General features: G+C 47.8%; 1 protein-coding gene across 1 annotated transcript in view; it reads right to left on the reverse strand.

Annotated features, from left to right (window-relative positions):
* Positions 1-19,119, reverse strand: part of LRRC1 (leucine rich repeat containing 1) — a 135,167-nt gene that overhangs the window by 2,875 nt on the left and 113,173 nt on the right. Inside the window, exons 11-13 of the mRNA XM_027524203.1 lie at positions 9,037-9,152; positions 1,214-1,386; positions 169-305 (exon numbers count right to left, since the gene is read on the reverse strand). Coding sequence (XP_027380004.1) covers positions 169-305; positions 1,214-1,386; positions 9,037-9,152 — 426 coding nt within the window. The remainder of the gene's footprint in view (positions 1-168; positions 306-1,213; positions 1,387-9,036; positions 9,153-19,119) is intronic.

The following is a 19,119-nucleotide window of genomic DNA, read 5'->3' on the forward strand; positions in this document are numbered from 1 at the left end:
TAGAAATATCTAGCTTTTGCCTTCTAAAAAAAATTCTTAAATGCTGAAGGCAGAAAGGAGTAAAGACTATTTGAAAATAAGAGGGCTCTTTATCAGGCGCCACTCTCAATCTCAGAACGCGTTTCCATTTTGAGCATCCGTAAACGCCAAGCAGCCCGAATCCCATACCGTTTCGTTGTCGTCGTCATCCTTCTCATCGTCCAGAAACCGGATGGCGCTGACCCGGTTCACCGCCCGCTCGTTCCAGGCCTCTTCTGACACGTCGTGCACCAGGCTCTCGAGGGCGCCGCAGCGGGGCAGGTTCTCTGCCGGACAAAGACCACGTGAGCAGGGCTGCTGTGGCAAGGCGACCCTGACCCTGTCTTTCCGAGGATACCTAATTCTTTCTGAGATCACATCTGCTAAATAAGTGTTTACTATTTCATTTCAGAATGTCATCACGATTCCCAGACCACTTATTCAAGATTCTTTCTTACACACTCACTTCAAAAACTTCCTCTTGACAGTGAGGTGGCTGCACGTGTGGGATCTGGTCCTTTTCTTGGCCGCTCAAACCTACACTGTCCTCTTGGGGTCTTAACGTTCCTCTAACCAGGCTGGGGTCAGCAAGGTGACTCCATTTGTCCAGAGCCTTCTAGACTTCTTCTATCAAAACCAGCTCTCAGCAAAGGGTTTCTGACAGCCATGCCATGTGACTATGAATGCTTTTTTTAAAGCACGTATGATTTACAAAACAAAGGTATAGTTACTCAAAACAACTCCCTGGCTTAAAAACGCTTTGCTGGAGACCATCAGTACTAATCCTCCGAACTGTCTGCATGAATTTTAAAGTGGAGTCGCTCAGTCGTGTCCGACGCTTTGTGACCCCATGGATTGTAGCCTACCAGGCTCCTCTGTCCATGGGATTTTCCAGGCAACAGTATTGGAGTGGGCTGCCATTTCCTTAGGGACTCTAATCTCTTTTAGGAAGACAAATGTGCATTTTCAGCCTTAGCTGGAATTCAAAACCAGAAGGCTATTTAAGGAATGCCAGGCGTGATACACAGGTATGAGCATGTGTTCTGTAAAGATACGGCAGAAGATCCCCAGGGGAGACCCACAGGAACCTCACAGCTGGGCTGGCCTGCAGCCCCGTGGTCGGGGAGAGGCCTTACGGATGGGCAGGAGCCGCTGCTAACTCTCGGGGTCAAGTGAACCTGGCCCTTCAATTCACCTTGGCAGGCGGGTTCAGAAGGCAGCTGAGGAAGTAAGACACAGGTGAGGATCTTCTCCCCGGTGGTGTGGTCGGTGTCCGTCTGGAACGTGAGCAGTGGCTGGGCCTGGTTGTCCGATAACCAGAGAGCCTTCAAGTTCAAAGCGGTCAGCGATAAAGGCAGGTGCGACAGCCTTGGTGAAAACACAGGGAGAGGCCGGGCGCTTACCGTCTGTGATTAAATCAAACCTTGTCCACACGGACAAAAATTCAGCAACTGCTCCCCGAGACTGGGCGCGGTGTGTGAGACGGCGTTCTGCTTATACTGAGATGCACTGTGCCCCCTTTGCCAGGAGATGCTTCGGGGGTGACTGTGTCACCTTTCCTGCCATCATCTCTCTGGCACCTTCAGGCCACAGGGCAAAAAAGTTACAGCACACACTGTTTATTCTCAGGCTAGGAAAGTGAAAGTTGCTCAGTTGTGTCCGACTCTTTGCGACCCCACGGACTATACAGTCCATGGAATTCTCCAGGCCAGAATACTGCAGTGGGTAGCCTTTCCCTTCTCCAGGGGATCTTCCTGACCCAGGAATCGAATCGGGGTCTCCTGCATTGCAGGCGGATTCTATACCAGCTGAACGATCAGGGAAGCCAGTTTCCATGTAAAGGGGGGGGTGGGGAGGTGGAGAAGCCAGTGCACTTGTGGAAGGACCCATAAGCCAAGTCCTTCCTGAGTCACAGTCAGCGGGGCTGCAATGAAGCCGCAGGATTGCCTGGTCCCAGGCGCACCTGTAAACCTGGATGTGAGGGAGGCTGGGATGCTGAAGAGTTTAAATCACAGGTAAAGATTACAAGCGTTTTTTTCATGGACTCCACTTGCTCTCTCCGGGGAGATTATTTTAGGCATTCCATTTTAGACTTTAAAGTTTCTGAAAGCTCCCACTTCTCAGACACCTACATGATCATTAATTTCCACCTCAGATTGCTTCAGTTTCAAAGGGGAAGGTATCTATTAAAGCACTTTAAAAACTGTAAAGCGATTCCTCAAGATTAGTTTTATATTTATGTCTGTACAAATACTTGACCAGTGAAATCTATTTAGTGGAGACTGTTACCAGAAATCAAATGTACTTGGTACCTGGCAAAGGCAACTTGCAGAGAACATCTCAACTAGGGGTGATTTTGCCCCCAGCAAACACCTGGTAACTGCTAGAGACACTGTGGGGGAGGCTTTTTTTTTTTTAATTTTTGTGGCCTCGCCATGCGGCTTGCAGGAGCTTAGTTCCCTAACCAGGGACTGAACCTGGAAGCAGAGTTCTAACCCCGGGGTTGCCAGGAAAGCCCCTGGGGACGTTGCTGTCATCTAGAGGTCACGCTCGGATGCTGCCAAACATCCTCAGTGCACAGGACAGTCCCGCAACAAGGAGCCTTCCGGCCCCAAACAGAAGGGTGCCGAGTGTGGGGCTGTGGTAGAAGTCAACGCTTTACACACGTCACTAATTCACTCTGAAAACACCCGAACCTCTGCAGATGCCACGAATTTAAGGTTTAAAGAACCGAAGGTTATACCTGATCAAGTATTTTTACTCTAAGGATGGCTCCGTGGATTAAATGGTGGTTCCACCTGAGAAGTGATTTCTTAAGTTAGATAAAAAATAAGCTGATCACAGTATGTTATCTACAATATGACACATATTTTCTTCAGAGAAATTTCTGGCCCATTAGTTCTGAAAGACATTACATGACAGTGTGTATCCTGGGGTTCTTTCTTCCAGGAAAAAGTACCTCTATCTCCACTTAACATACATAGAAGAGCCGCCTAACGTCTCACCAACAGATTGATACTGCCTTATCAGATGCATTCTGAATTGACAGACTTATGGGAAATAAACTAGAACTCTAGGAAGAGCAGTTGGACTCCAGTAGTATAAGACGAATCCAAGTAAAACGTAAGCACAGACCAGCTAAGTTATTTTAGCGGATGAAGTTAAAAATGACCAAAGAAAGCAGCGAGAGTATTAACAAATTTTCTGTAAGAAGAATGAATACATTTTCGCAAACACCTTCCCTTGTCCTATTTATGGAGGTGAGAAAATATTTTCTTTTCCTAATCGTCCAGGAAAGGCTGATCCACCCCCACACATGCAAGGGGTGTGGTGCTGGATAAATGTAGGGAACCATGCCCACAGGGGAGTGAGGTTCTCGAGTCAATGCCATGAAACCTACCTATGTTAAAGGACCCCGAAAAGACTCCACGTGGTGTACCTGCCAGTATTTTACTAATGACAGTCAAACTGGGTGGGAGATATGTGTTTTTAAACCCCAGAATCCACCCAGTGCAGTGACGTGCATATACCATAAGGATGCCTGGGGGAGGGGTGGGGAACTCGGGGGCACAGCCGCTTACAGCCCCAGCTCCCCTTTTTCTGAGGCAGTGGTTGGGTTCCTGAGGTGGCTTGGAAGTGAAATCTCTGTGCTTATTTGTATAAGCTTCAAACGATCTCTCATCTGCCTAAATGCCGTCACACACATGTTAAACGCAAGGAAGCTGAAGACACAAAGCAAGTATCTGCCGGACGCTATGATGGGGCTTTTTAAAAAGAATACCCTATTTCACTGCAGGCGCTTAAAGGACATCAAACCCTCTTTCATGTCATGGAACCCAAGGATTATTTCTTTTCAAAATTTGTCCCTATTTCTCTTTTAAAAAGGAGTTAAGCTAATATCCTCTGGAATATTTCAAGGCCTTGGGCAAGAAATCTATAGTCAGCATCTCTACTTTTAGGAGCGGAAAGAAAAGAATAAATCAAGGCTCGAAAGCTGGCATGACACGCAGGTACTGAAAACACAGTCATCGTGCCTTCTCGAGCTAATAACTGGCTTCCCAGCGAAATGCTAAAGCAAAGGTACAAACGAAAGGCAAAGCATCAGTAGCAGCTGCTAAGGATGACAAATCATGTCATAAGAGCTACAGTAAATCACTAGACTCCACAGCAACAGGTCTGAAAGTCACATGCCACCAAGCCAGGGAAGACGGACACGGGGTCTAGCACACAGGTTTTCCTACAAAGCACCAGTGTACCAGCTTGGATACGGCTGCGACCGGCCAAGCACACGCCACACACACGAGCCCGTTCACACGTGTCTTGCGGACAGAGGTGTTCCCAGTGCAAAAGGGGGAAAAAAAAAGCCTCCGCTCCCTGCCCAGTCTGCAAACAGACTCTGCGGGCTGGGCGGCCCTGCACTGGCGCACTGCAGCCTGAGGGGGAAGACGCACGCTGCCCTGCTTCTCTGGGTGAACCAAGTCAGACACAGGCCAGAGGCAGAGTTTAAATATACAAAAGCTGTACTGTATTAAATATATATAATATTATATACATATCTTTTCTATTTTTTAAAGTATATATATGTATATATTCCCACTTTCCAGCAGAGTTAATAATATATTTTTGGTTTATTCTGGTACTTTCCACTCACTACAAGATCAACATGAGAAGCCACAGCCCCATTTGTACACATCACCATGTTCCATTTAGGACCACATCCCCTAAATAAATAAATAAAAAGCCTACAGCTACTATTTACAGCAACAGTACAAGGACTAGAAGAAATGAACAACCGTATAGTGAGCTTCTTCTTTTTAGGTACCTCAGTGACCAGTCCAGCCTGAAGTAACCTTCCCTACCTCTGATTAGGACTTTTTTTTTTTTAAAGTCATTCAGTCGTGTCCAGCTCTTTGCAACCCCATGACCTATACAGTCCATGGAATTCTCCAGGCCAGAATACTGGAGTGGGAAGCCTTTCCCTTCTTCAGGGGATCTTCCCAACCTAGGGATCGAACCCAGGTCTCCCTCATGGTAGGTGGATTCTTTACCAGCTGAGCCACAGGGAAGCCCAAGAATACTAGAGTGGGTAGCCTACCCCTTCTCCAGTGGATCTTCCTGACCCAGGAATCGAACCAGGGTCTCCTACATTGCAGGCAGATTCTTTACCAGCTGAGCTGTGAGGGAAGCCCCTCATAGCTATGAGGAAGCTATGAGCAGATTAGGACAGCAGTTACTTTATCCAATTTATTTAACAACCAAATGTGGCTGACTGATTAATGTAATACTAACTTAACTGACAGCTGAATGGTACTTACAACTGAGCATTCCATCTGTTTCTTCCTACTAGAATTGTTAGTTTTAAGTAAAGTTTTCAAAATGTTTAAAGGTACATATAGTGAGCGAACATAATCAGTGAAAAAAATGTCAACAGTGCCTAAATATCTAAAGTGAAAGAAAGCCTCCATAACCTCGGGTTTCCAGTCGTCCTTCGGGGCACCACTTCACTTTCTGGAGTTCTCCGCAGGCAAGACGTTCTAAAAACAAGAGCGGGATCACTGGGTGCCGGCCACACAAGCTCTCAGCCCCGGGCGTCGCAGGTCGCAGGGCGGAGACGCAGTTCATTCTCTAGCGGTTCAGGGTTCTGGCTACACTGTTGTGTTGCATTTTCTCTTTTAATATTTTTTCCAGCTCTATCGACAGGTAACACTTTGTAAACCTGAGGTGGACAGTGTGATGATTTGATGCACTTACATATACAGTCAGTTCTCCGTGTCTGAGGATGCAGGACTCACAGATACGGGGGTCCACTGTACTGTGGCATCTAACCTAAGGAGCTGCCCTTGCAGGCGTCTGCCCCTGTTGGTACCCTGGTTGGGTCCTGAAACCAACCTCCCCAAGGATACAGAGGACAACGACATTGGGAAATGATTGCCTAGTAGGCTTAGGGTCTCCATCTCCTCATATAGTCACCAGTGAGTGTGTATGCTGGAGACATTTAAGATGGACTCTCTTGGTACCTCTGAAGGATATAGTACAGTGTTGCTAACCGCAGTCATCTGCTGCATGTTAGACTCCCAGAGCCGCTTCACCTGCTAACTGGAAATGTGCGCCCTCCCGCATTTCATTTCCCCACCTACTGGCCCCTAGCAACCACCACTCTATTCTGTCTCAGCTTGTTTAGATTCCACAAATCAGTGAGATCTCACAGTATCTGCCTTTCTCTAACTCATCTCACTTAGCAAAATACTTTCAAGGCCTGTCCATGTTGTAAACTGGAGAAGGAAATGGCAACCCACTCTGGTATTCTTGCCTGGAAAATTCCATGGACAGAGGAGCCAGGTGGGCTCCAGTCCATGAGATCACAAAGAGTCAGACACGACTGGGCACATGCTGTAAATGGCAGGATTTCCGACCTTCTCACAGCTGAGTAATATTCCACTTCGTATGTATGAATATGAACACACAGGCACACACCGCATCGCCTTCACCCATCCGTCCGGCGCTGCTGGCGCTGTTTGCACATCTTGGCTACTGTGAATAAAGCTGCAGTGAACACGGAACAGGAGATGCCTCTTTGACATCCTGCTTTCTTGTCCAGAAGTGGAACTGCCGGGTCATACAGTAGTTCTGTTTATAAACATTTACTGAGGAAAAACTCCATGCTGTTTCCCACAGTGGACGCCCCAACTTACATTTCCCCAGTACTGCACAGGGGTGCTCTTTTCTCTGCCCACACGTCTTACCTCTTGTCTTTTTAATAAAAGCCATCCTAATAGGTATGTGGTGACACCTTATTTAGTCTTTTTAACTTAATTTTTTTGGATCATGAAAGTCAAAGGTACAAACTATCTTTCCACTGACAGCCGTGGCTTGCGGTATTTCGCGTTAGTAGTTCTTTGAGGAAGATGCTCAGATACCCGATTGTGTGTGCTTGGTGGACAGTCCCCTGGGGAAGAAGCTGAGAGTCAGGTGCCTCTGCGTCCTGGGCCCACATGGCTGATACAAGGCACCTCCTCTGTTCCTGGACCCGGAGGCTTCGTGCTTTCGTTTCCAAGTGGCACTTTAGCATTATCCTTGCTGCAATTTTTCCTATCAAACGTGTCAAAGGTTTCTAGGAACGAACGTGCAGGGCCCCTGTGCCATTTGCTACTTTTATACGCTTGGGAGGACAGACAGACACTTCTGTGGTGTTTGGTAGGACTTCCCATGGTGTCACATCTCTGCAAGCTGAAAAGCTGACATGGCAGCCTCTTTTTTATGAGCTTCTATACCAATACTTTAAATAAGTAGTCATTAAATATATTTAATAAGCTTGAAATCTGGTTATGAATCTGCATATACCATGGCCTAAATGGCACACTTAACCCGCTCAGATGACAGCTGTGGCACTCAGCTTTTTAACTGGGTTTTCTCCACCCTGGCCCAGGCGTAATAAAAACAGAACTTTCCCTTCTTCTGAGAACTGGAGAACGGGGACTTCACTGGTGTAAAAAGCAGTTTTTAGACACCAGAGTCATCTTTCTGCTTAAGAATTAGTCATGAAAATGCATGCTCTCTAGAGCAGCGAGAACCAGGACGGGTCTGGAGTCCCTGGGCTTCTCCTGCTGCAGGAAGAGCACAGGAGGGAGGGAAGGGGGACCTTCTCATGCTGCATGTCTCCTGGGGGCTCAGTCCAAGCAGAAAGTCAACATCCAGCTCTAACTAATCCCGAGATCCCAGTCACCAGTGAGTGGCCTTAAGAACCTATCATGATGTCCTGAAAGCATCAACTTTAATACGGCGAGCGTTTCTTGAGGCCATAACTCATCACCAGATTCCCCCGCGTCCTGCTATTTGTTTAGCTCTGCTGCCCACGATCCATTAGCAGGAGTGAAAAATTGCGGCCCGCGCCCAACCTGCGAGCAGCGAATCAGTGAGGACACAGTTCCCCAGACACTCTTCAAGTCACCGGCATTTACCACTTAGGACCACTGATCATCCTCCCCCCGGCCCCGGCCCCAGCCCCGGCCCCGGCCCATCTAACACTCTAACACCCCGTCCCCCACCCTCTGACACGCAAAAGCATTGTTTAAATTCCTCTTGGCAATGAAGCCTGTGACATCAGGCACTTTGCAGTGGCCTGCCAGCTATTCTGCAAAACTAACATTTCTCATGTTTTCATTCAGTTAACAAATATTCGCCAGGCATCTCCTAAAGGCACAAATCACAATGAGACGCAAACCATCACATGCACTTTAGGTAACTTGAGCTTTCGGAGGACCGCGAGCAGGTAAACAGGCAATGATCACTGGGATAATCCAGAAACGCAGACCCAGAGAGAAGTCTTCCCAGAGAGGGGCATGAGGGAGAAAAGATAAAGGTACAGAGCCAGAGAAAGGGTCGGAGGTGGGAAGCAGAGCCTGGGTAGGAAAGTGCAGCGATGTCTGCAGTGATGAAATAAGCTCAGAATGCTTGAAACTACTGCACATTGCAGGCTGGTGAGCATGCCGGCAGGCCTCTGACCCAGAACCCGACAGACTGGCGGCTCTTTAGGTTTTTTAGACTATGAAGCACTTGGTAATTCTGACATCAGCTATGGATCTTCTCACCAGCAAAGCGTCTCTGAGTACAATATTGTCCACAAATTCAGGGGGTTCAGAGTCACAGATAGAGCAGACCAAGACTCCCAGCTAAACTCTAGCTCAGACTCACTGGAGCTCATTTTTCAGATGAGGAAACTGAGGCCCGTGGTGACTCATGGAAGCCAGCTATAAAAGCCAAGACCTAGGTCTCCCCCCACCTCCCACTAGGGTACCGCCAACCAAGACCCACGTCTCCAGCTGCACCCACAGTACCCTGAAAGGACTCCAGGCGCCGGCGGCCCTGACCTTGTCCCCTCCACGGGCTCCATCACTCCGGCTCCCAGACTGAGAGCTTCCGGGCCTGGCTCAGGCGACCCATCAGTACACGCTCTACCAGGGGGAGTAAAGCGAGATGGCCGAGGCTGGGCTGGAGGGCCGTCTGCTTGTCTCGGCTTACCTGTTCCCTGCCACGTCCAGGACGTGCAGCTCGGCCGCCCGAGACACCTCCGCGGGGATCCGAGTCAGCCTGTTGTCACGCACGCAGAACACCGTGAGGCTGCAGCAGCCGCCGATCTATGACAGGAAAGAAACACGACAGTTTTCCAGGCTGTTCTGGGACACGGGGGTGGGGCTGGAGGGTCTTGTTCATCAAATGGCATGAAACGGATGCACAGAATTCTATCCCGTGACGATTCAGTCTCGCTGATGACAAACTGTGCTCAACTTAAATCACACGAAACATTGAGTAACCTGACAAAAATCTCTGCAGAACATTAAACATTCATGTTCTCAATGAAGCCAAGAAAATAAACAATACAGTTCAAAAACTGCATTCTGAACAGAAAGCCATTTTATCTTTCAAATATGTTAACCAGATGACATAGTCCAGACACATATACAATTTGGCAATGTGGGAGTTTAAGATTCTAGGTTGGAAAAGAATATGAAAAAGCGTAATTATATATATATGTTTGTATAACCGAATCACTTTGTTGTACCCCAGAAACTAACACATTGTAAATCAACTATACTTCAATAAAAAGCTTAAAAGAAAAAGAATACTAGGTTTTAAAAGTTAGGCGAAAGATGATACATACACACACACACACACACACAGTTTTCAAGACCTGCCCACTATATTAACTTCAGTGTTCCAGTTTATTTTAAAAAGAGAAAAAAGAGAGACATCTGAGAGATGATTCACGGATTACTACCACAAGTCTCTGAATAGCTTTTGGTCATTCACAACTTAATTTGATAAATTCATTTGCCTTTGACAAATGCAAAATCAACCATTTTTTAGCAAAAAGTAAATTCGGTCGGCTATGACCTAATAAGCAAACTCTGGAAGACAGGGAAGGACAGGGAAGACTGGCGTGCTGCAGGCCACGGGGTCACAAGGAGTCAGACACGACCTAGCGACTAAACAACAGCAACATAACCTACTGCTAAAAGCATATGTCAATATCTGCACCCACCAAATCCAATTCCCTATTATTTAAAGTAACCAATTCTAAGGTAATTGAGCTTAGTATGAGTCTGGTCTTCACAAAAGAATTCACTGCCTCTCTTGAATAAGCTGGCTGTGGCTTCTACAGACAGGAAAGCTGAGCCAAGGGGGTGCAAAACCAGCTCGTCCTAGACACAACAGCCCGCAGGCCTGGGGCCACACTCCACTCTCCAACCAGGCGCTGTCCTGACTCAGAGCGGCTGCTGTGGAAGGGCTCCTGAAGGGACCTATTGATTCCAGCCCATGGAAAAGTACTCCAGGGCCTCCTGCCACAAGAGGAGCAAGACACCTGGGTCTTCATCAGTGTCTGAATATACCTTCTGCCCTTTTCTATATTTATCTCTGTGTTAAATGTACATTTGGACCTTAACAGAAGGCACATTTATGAAACTGCTGCATAATTCCTTTCATGGACAACTTATTATATCTTCCCTCAGGAGTTAATATAAAGATTTTGAAATACTATATTTAACCACAGCACGTAACCGTAATGAATGTATAAGAAAACACAGAGGAAACAGGACTAACATTCCTCTCTGATTACCTGGAAACACCCAGGTATGCTTGATTCTCAGTATCTGCATTTCCCATCCCAGAAAAACTGGTTTGCCCACTGTCCTCTACAAGCCAGCATGGACTGATATTTCTCATCACACTGTTTCTTACAGAAACACCCTTCTGTCATTTTCGAATCTTACCAATCACCCCTAATTAGCAAAAACATTCTCTAACCCAACACCGCCGTCCCAGAACCCCTGGTCCACATCAATCCATTGCCTTCCTAGTCCACACAATCCTCTGAAAGAGCGTTTGACAGGCTGTTTAATTTGCGTGTTTACATGTAATCAGGGCGCCTGGCCTCCCATCTACCCTCAGCGGAAGCCCAGCCACCAGCCAACGTTCCTCATGAAGGTACGCTTACATGCTCGCATTTATTTGTTCACCTACTGCTGAGAGGCTGTGGCATGAAGCTGTCATCTGCTTCCATGTGCAGTAACTGGAGACCACAGAACTCTTTTCTCTGGCAAGAATCTCTATGTCTGATGTAGTGCAGATTTTCTGTCCTACGAGAGGCGTCAGCATCTCCCAGGGGGCAGGTGTTCTTCCCTCCCTTGAGGAAGGGATCAGTTTTCCTCAGGTGCCCAGGCACCTTGGGAAAGGAGGTGGATCAAAACCAGGGATGCCCTGGAGCAGGCGAGGAGCGACAAGACAGAGCCCCCCTGATGAATCTAGGCGACCCCAACAAAGACTGACCCACAGGGAGGAACGCCCACGGTCACCGGGGACCCCCCTGGGTCTGCAAGGAGGGGCAGACACACCGCATCCCGCCCCGCTCTGAGGCAGGGCTCCCTCGGACGCCAGGGACGGTGATTCACACGCAGGACCTGCCTGCTGAGGGATGAGGTACTGGGGGTGCACAGAGCTGAGACTGCGTGGAGATCTGGTGCTTCGCTGGTGCTGAAGCCACCTGCTGCCTGCACCAGCAGGGTCTCTGTATCGGTGGGGGGTGTCCACGGTTGGATACACCACCACAGCATGTCCGATTTGTACCACATGCATATACCATCTACTCCTCAACAATCATTAACTAATGAACGTGAGTCAGAGAGGGCTGTGAACGCTGTCCATGCAATAAAAGCTCTGCCCAAGTTCACACCCTTAAGGACTTTGGGGTAAAAGATGGGAAACCCGGAGGGTGTGTGCTACCTACGTGTTCATGGTTTGTGGTTTATTTTTATTTCCCCACTCTAATGTCACACCACTGGAGAGGTCGAGGGAAGGAAGGCGGTGTATCCCAGAGCCTCAGGCGCCCTGGGTCCCCAAGGCAGGACAGTGGCCTCTGAGCCCCACTGGCGACATACTAGGGGAAGGATGACAACAAAGAGCCCATCTGGGCCAACGCGCAAGGGCTGCCTGATCCGGGAAAAGATGCGAGCACCCCACAGGGCCTCTGTCCAAGCCCCTGGGAAGGGGGGATGCGAAACTTTGGCTTTTAGAAAAGACAACTGGACAGTTAAAACCATGACACACAAGACGGGGCTCTGTACAGACGTCAGGGTGGGATGAGGACACCGGGGCGGGGGGTGGTCTTTGGGGTCACACAGACCCGCAGTGGGATTCAGGCTCCCTCCTGGGTCCTGTGGGTTCTCACGTGTTCCTTTAGCGAAAGTAATAAGCATTAGGTTGAAAGGAACCACCTGCCACAGCCCCTATCCTAGGACCTGGCCTGTCGCCTCTGCCAAGTAAACAGAGCTGGTGTTTTTCCGAGAACGTCAAGTCCCAGGTCCGAGTCAGGAGGCAGTCCACGCCTGAGCCCCTGCCACATCACTGGAACTTTACGGAGGCCGCCCCGCTTGGCCCTGGATGCCACAGAGCCCCTTGGGTGTCAGGCCCCATGACCGTGCCTTGGGGTGACATTTCTTGTGTTCACAGGACTGAAGAACTGCCCTGAGTTCAAGACTGTGCTTTGCAACACTCATGCAGTTTTGCTTTCTCTTTCGGGTTCAGGAGGTAGAGTTTACATGCTCCTTAGGGGTCAACAGGAAAAATGTCTCATCACTTAGGATTTCTGGGAAGCAGAGATGCTGTTTAAGGAACTTATCACCAGTGACATAGGAGGCTGACATTTTAAAACCCCTTTAACCTCATAATAGCACACAAAGATAACAGCCCCACAGAAAAGAATACGAGGGTCTGGACCTGGGCTCCCTGAGAATCACAGAACGCAGCCGAGGACACTCACTGTGCTCTCCTATTCAAAACAATACTACCCTTGACCCTCTGGCGCTGCTCTGACCCATCTCAAGGAGACGGCCCCTGCAGATCACGGAGCAAGCCTTTGCCCAGATCAGCTTTCCCTGAGTATCAACTGCCTGCAGGTGACAGCTGGGGGAGACCATCAGACAGATTGCAGGACTCAAGGAGAAAGGCGGTATGAGTCACCTTTGCCCATATCCTGCCCCGAGTGGAAAGGAACTTCCATTTTCCTTCAGTATCTTCCTTTCAATATACTGTTGTAGCAGAACTGAACCCATACTTCACCGGCCAAGAGGGAAAATGTACAATAAGCAAAATCGGGTCAAAATCCCATTGGAAAAGAAATAACATGATGTGTGATTTTAGAAACCAAAGGCTATTTTTGCCTCTCCCACCATCATCTGTAGCTTATTATTGAAATGCTCCCCACTCCAGAAATATCTTGGAGACCGTGTAGTTTGGGGACTCCCTGAGTTGCTGGGCCACTGACATCAAAATACCCACTGACAGCGACAGTATTCTCCCAATTATACAAAGTAACTTAGGTGACTGGAAAAATAAAAACCACATACACACACACGACGGCGTGATGAGAAAACAACTCAAACCAAATCCTGCCACAGAGGGATAATCAACCTTAACATTCGGAGGTGCCAGTGCCAGGCATCTGTGGTTATAAACATGCACAGCAACAGAATTAGGACCAGCTATGATCTTCAGCACCTTTGTCTGCATGCCGGAATGCCTTCCCACCCAAAACGGCACCAAGAATGCTTTCCCACGTCATTAGGATTCTAACAGGATTTTTACTGACCACTCAGTTATTTCTTTCTACAGAAGGATCACAGATTACTTAGCACATCACCCTTTCAGACATTGCTTATTAGTTCTGCCATTTCTTTGCTGTGTGACCCTGGGCAAGTTACTTAACCTCGCTGAATCTCAGCTTAGACCTCTGTTGGATGCAGAAGATTATTTGCCTCTACCTAATAGAACCGTTGTGGAAATCAGACAAGAATTAGCCTGAAGCCACCTGGCACATGCCAGCTGCCCCTATACATGCTTGGCATGGTGCTTGGAACATGTTAGACACCTCTGTGTACATCGGGAGAAAAAAATCTTGTGCATGCCTCTTAGCGTACACTCCTGATTGCTGTCTTAGGATAAATTCTTACAAGTCTAACAACAGAATCAAAGAGTACGCACTTTCTTTACGTTTTTAATAATGCTACCAAATTCCCTTCCAGAGATGCCATAATAATTTATACTTCCATGATAACAGGCACTTCCTGTACTCTCATCAATATTTGGTATGTTATTCTATTTTTAAAATCTTAAACATCTGATAGATATAAATGCTTTGATTAACATATTGTTGTAAATAACTGTTATTGTTCAGTTGCTCAGTCACAGGCTCAACCCATGGGTTGGGAAGATCCCCTAGAGGGGGGCATTGCAACCCACTCCAGTACTCTTGCCTGGAGAATCCAATGGACAGAGGAGCCTGGCGGACTCCAGTGAATAGGGTCACAAAGAGTCAGAAAGGACTGAAGCGACTTAGCATGCACACTGGTTGCTGTTGTTCTGTCGCTCAGTCCTATCTGACTCTTTGTGACCCCATGGACTGTAGTACCCCAGGCTTCCCTGTCCATCACCAACTCCTGGAGCCTGCTCAAACTCATGTCCATCGAGTCAGTGATGCCATCCCACCATCTCATCCTCTGTCATTCCCTTCTCCTCCTGCCTTCAGTCTTTTCCAGCATGCTGGGAGGGACTGGGGGCAGGAGGAGAAGGGGATGACAGAGGATGAGATGGCTGGATGGCATCACTGACTCGATGGACATGAGTCTGAGTGAACTCCGGGAGTTGGTGATGGACAGGGAGGCCTGGCGTGCTGTGATTCGTGGGGTCACAAAGAGTCGGACAAGACTGAGCGACTGAACTGAACTGAACTGATCTTTTCTAATGAGTCGGTTCTTCATATCAGGTGGCCAAAACACTGGAGCTTTAGCTTTGCATTAGTCCTGCCAATGAATATTCAGGATTGATTTCCTTTAGGCTTGACTGGTTTGATCTCCTTGCAGTCCAAGGGACTCTCAAGAGTCTTCTCCAATACCACAGTTCAAAAGCATCAATTCTTTGATACTCAGCCTTCTTTATGGTCCAACTCTCACATCCATACATGGCTACTGGAAAAACCATAGCTTTGACTAGACAGACCTTTGTTGGCAAAATAATGTCTCTGCTTTTTAATACGCTGTCTAGGTTTGTCACTAGCTTTTCATCCAAGGAGCAAACGTCTTTTAATTTCATGGCTGCAGTCACCATCTGCAGTGATTTCGGAGCCCAAGAAAATAAAGTCTGTCACTGTTTCCACTGTTTCCCCATCTATTTGCCATGAAGTGATGGGACCAGATGCCATGATCTTAGTTTTCTGAATGTTGAGTTTTAAGCCAACTTTTTCACTCTCCTCTTTTACTTCATCTAGAGGCTCTTTAGTTTCTCTTCACTTCCTGCCATAAGGGTGGTGTCATCTGCATATCTGAGGTTATTGATATTTCTCCCGGAAATCTCAATTCTAGCTGTGAATAATGATTTCACATTAGAAACCCATTTCAATTTTTTTCTCCTGTGAATCACTTACTGGCTTCTGTGGGGTTTCTCTGCTTTTCTTTCTGTCCACTGTTCTAGAGTAGGCACGACTCTTCTCGGATGTGAAATAACTTCTAACAGAGTAAGGAAAGGCAGCCTTCACATGCAATGTTGTAAAAGTCTCCCTGACTTCCAGCTAGCTGTCTTTATTTTCACAAAGATCAGAAATCTCATCTTCATGTAGATAAATCCATCAACTGTTTCTTTATGACTTACTTCCTCTTCCAAATATACAATGCCTTCTCCATCTTTGATACTTTGAAATCCAATGGTCAGCTTTCTTCTTTTTTTAATTTTTAGGTTTTGTCTTATCTCTTTTATTTATCAATAGTTCACTTTATATCATGGGAACTTAATCTAGAAGAATTTTAAATTGTACTAAGAATAATACTTTAGCCACCTGATGCAAAGAACTGACTCATTGGAAAAGACCCTGATGCTGGGCAAGACTGAAGGCAGGAGGAGAAGGGGACGAGAGAGGATGAGATGGTTGGATGGCATCACTGATGCAAAGAACTGACTCATTGGAAAAGACCCTGATGCTGGGCAAGACTGAAGGCAGGAGGAGAAGGGGACGAGAGAGGATGAGACGGTTGGATGGCATCACTGACCCGATGGTTTGAGCAAGCTCCAGAGCTGGTGACGGACAGGGAGTCCATGCTGTAGTCCATGGGGTTGCAAAGAGTCAGACATGACTGAGCAACTGAACTGAAGAATTAGGAAGGAAGTTATCCACAAAATGAATACTCTATCACCATGAACCTTTCTGAATATCACAACAAAATCTGTGGGTAATTGATGTTTACAGATTGCCTGTTAGAGGAAAAGTTGTGATGACTGATCTGTAAATCCTCCCTTGTCTTATTTCACTGGACAGGTATGATGGCATGAGAGTCACCTCCATTTTGACTTAATAGAGAAAAAAGACCAAGTCCTAAACTTAGGCACATGCACAACATCTTCCAGACAGAAACCTTTGTGGTCAAGGTTACTTAAAGGTAAGAGGTGGCCGGAAACGTATCTTCATATGCGTGATCACACATTCACCAACGTCCTGTCTGTCCGCAAATCACGCTACAACAGCCTCTTCCCCTTAAGTCTTCCGTCCACCAAAACCAGGATTTTTTTAAGGGAACTTCCTTATTGCAGAAACATACATACTTGAGCAATACGATGAGGGGTAAAAGATGCAAATAAGTGACCTGAAAAATTAGAAGCATGCCACATGTAGCAAATACAGCGAATCTAGCCTTCGCATCGGAGACAGAATCATGCCAATAAACTAGAATCGGGTGAAGGCAGGTGAGCTGCCAAGTTATGCCTTTCAAAATATCTGAATAACTTAAGATGTAATTCACAGAAAAGCATTCTTTTGAGAGAGAACAATTGGAACAAATCTGACAAACACATAACAAAATTAGGTTCCAGGCCATGCAGTCATTCACGAAAAGAAAAACTGAGTTTGGAGGAAAATGTCCAACATTTTACAATGAAAAGCGCATAAAGTGCTCAGCCAATCTGAATCTTCATGCATATGAGCAGCAGAATGGAAGCTGGAGATGCAACTGTGGTCTGAACAATACTTACAAGATGGCAAGTTTACCCGACTTTTCTAAATATCCAAGCAGCTAACAATTAAGAAAACAAAAGACATTCATTGATTTGCAAATGTTTACTACACGTGACACCACAGAACACAAACAGAATCTATCATTGTGACCCACACAGTACAAACATCTTCCCCTCAACCATGTGGGGAAAAAATGCAAAGAAATGCTGCTATAGACGAAGGGACTGTGCTGTAAAACTGACAGTACGTTACGTTACCAAATGGGAAAGAAAAGACAAAGAGAAAGAGCTCACAGCGCCCCAGACCAACGGCCACTAATACAGCTACGGCTGGGGACACGTACACGGGACTGGTTGGCACCGTCAGTCTAAATGCGTCATGCGTGAGACAACTGTTCAAGAGGAAGCAATCACATCAGGAAGAAGAAGAGAGGAGAATCCAATCAGGAGAGTGCAGGATTTGATGGGATGGTATCAAGCTTGGAGGCAGAGAACATGCGCACGCACGCACACACGCACAGCCCAGACCAACAAAGGAGACCCAGCACAAGGTGAGGGCCCCTCCGTGGTTTGTCGGCCCAGTCCACGGGGCAGCACTGCCAATTTCTGCAGGGTCACCGAGCTGGGATTCACAAGCAGAACTGGGACACATCCCAGTCTGGGAGCTGAGTGTGAGCGGGGGTGAAATGGGCAAGAAAGGAGCCAGTCCCCAGGGCCCTAAACAACTGCCTTTTTGGGCAGCGGAAAGAAAAGGCGCAGACTCCATCCCCTGATGAAATTCCAGATGCCAGGGAAGCATCATAATTTCATCCTCTCAGAGTGAAAAAAGGGCTGATGCTAATATGACGGGGACAGTTTACAGGAAGCAATTCCTCACGTTCTTGTCTACAACGTGTCCCTTTGAAAGACCGGATGCAGAGAGGGGCAGGGATGCGGGGACCTTGCTGGGGATTAACGTCACACTCGAAAGTGCTCTCTTCAGGGTCTACTGAAAACTTTCCTCAAATGCATTAATCTTCTAAGGTGTCCAAACTGCACTTCCTTTACGCAACCAAGGGGGCTGCCTCACGTCAAGGTCAAGAGGTGAAAAGGTGGGGTTCCATCTCTACCAGCTGAGCGGCCAGGCTTTTACGGGCTTGGCCGTGGGGGACACATCTGCAGTCTCTTCTCCAGACTCCAGCTGCGGGAGCCCCGGCCGGAAAGCTCTCCCTGCCTCAGCTTCCCCGTCTATAAAGCAGGGAGATCCAGATCTTCATGGCCTCAAAAGCGGCCGTGACATTCACTGAACAAGCAGGACAGCACCTGGTCCAGGGCCGTGACATTCACTGAATAGGCAGGACAGCGCCTGGTCCGGGGCAGCCGCTGCGGAGGGAGGGCCTGGATCTTTTGTCCTTCCCTCTGCCTGTGCGTCTGACCTACACCCACCCACACGTGCTCTCCCACCAGAGTACAATCAACACCAGCTCTGTCCTTCAGTTTATTGCTTTTAGACTGGAACCAAAATGAGGATTTAATGAGCAGAATCTCTTCCTTGAGTCCCAGTTCTGCGAAGATGGAGACTTAAGCCTTTGCGCTGGAAACAGCTTTACTTAAATGTTAGGGTTCCCATCGTGGCTGTGTGAGAATGCGGTCACATCTGTAACAAACATCCCTATCCTTCCGCTCAGGAGCACCGGCTAACGCACCCAGGGAGAAGCGGGGCCGCTGAACCCCCAGACAGGGACGGGGGAGAAAAGACCAGGCCAGGTGAGATGCCTGCAAGAGCGGCCCGGGAGCGTCAGAGCCCCTCAAGCGCTCGCTGCCTGGAGAACAGCTCTGAAATGACTGCAAGATGGGCGTTGACAAGGGTGGAGCAGAGAAGGAAGCGGGAAGCTGCTCCCTGGGGACCACAGCGCAGGAGGCCACACCTCCTCCTGTGCGGCCAGGCGGAGCGGCTCAGCAGCTTGCTGTGCGTCAGAAAAACAGCGTTTTACTCTTTAACAGAGACCAAGCTCGGTGGGACCCATCTTCAGGCAGGTTCTCCTGGTTCCAAAGAGAAAGACAGCCTTCCTT

Source organism: Bos indicus x Bos taurus, chromosome 23 (assembly GCF_003369695.1).
Source record: "Bos indicus x Bos taurus breed Angus x Brahman F1 hybrid chromosome 23, Bos_hybrid_MaternalHap_v2.0, whole genome shotgun sequence".
Classification (NCBI taxonomy): Eukaryota; Metazoa; Chordata; class Mammalia; order Artiodactyla; family Bovidae; genus Bos; species Bos indicus x Bos taurus.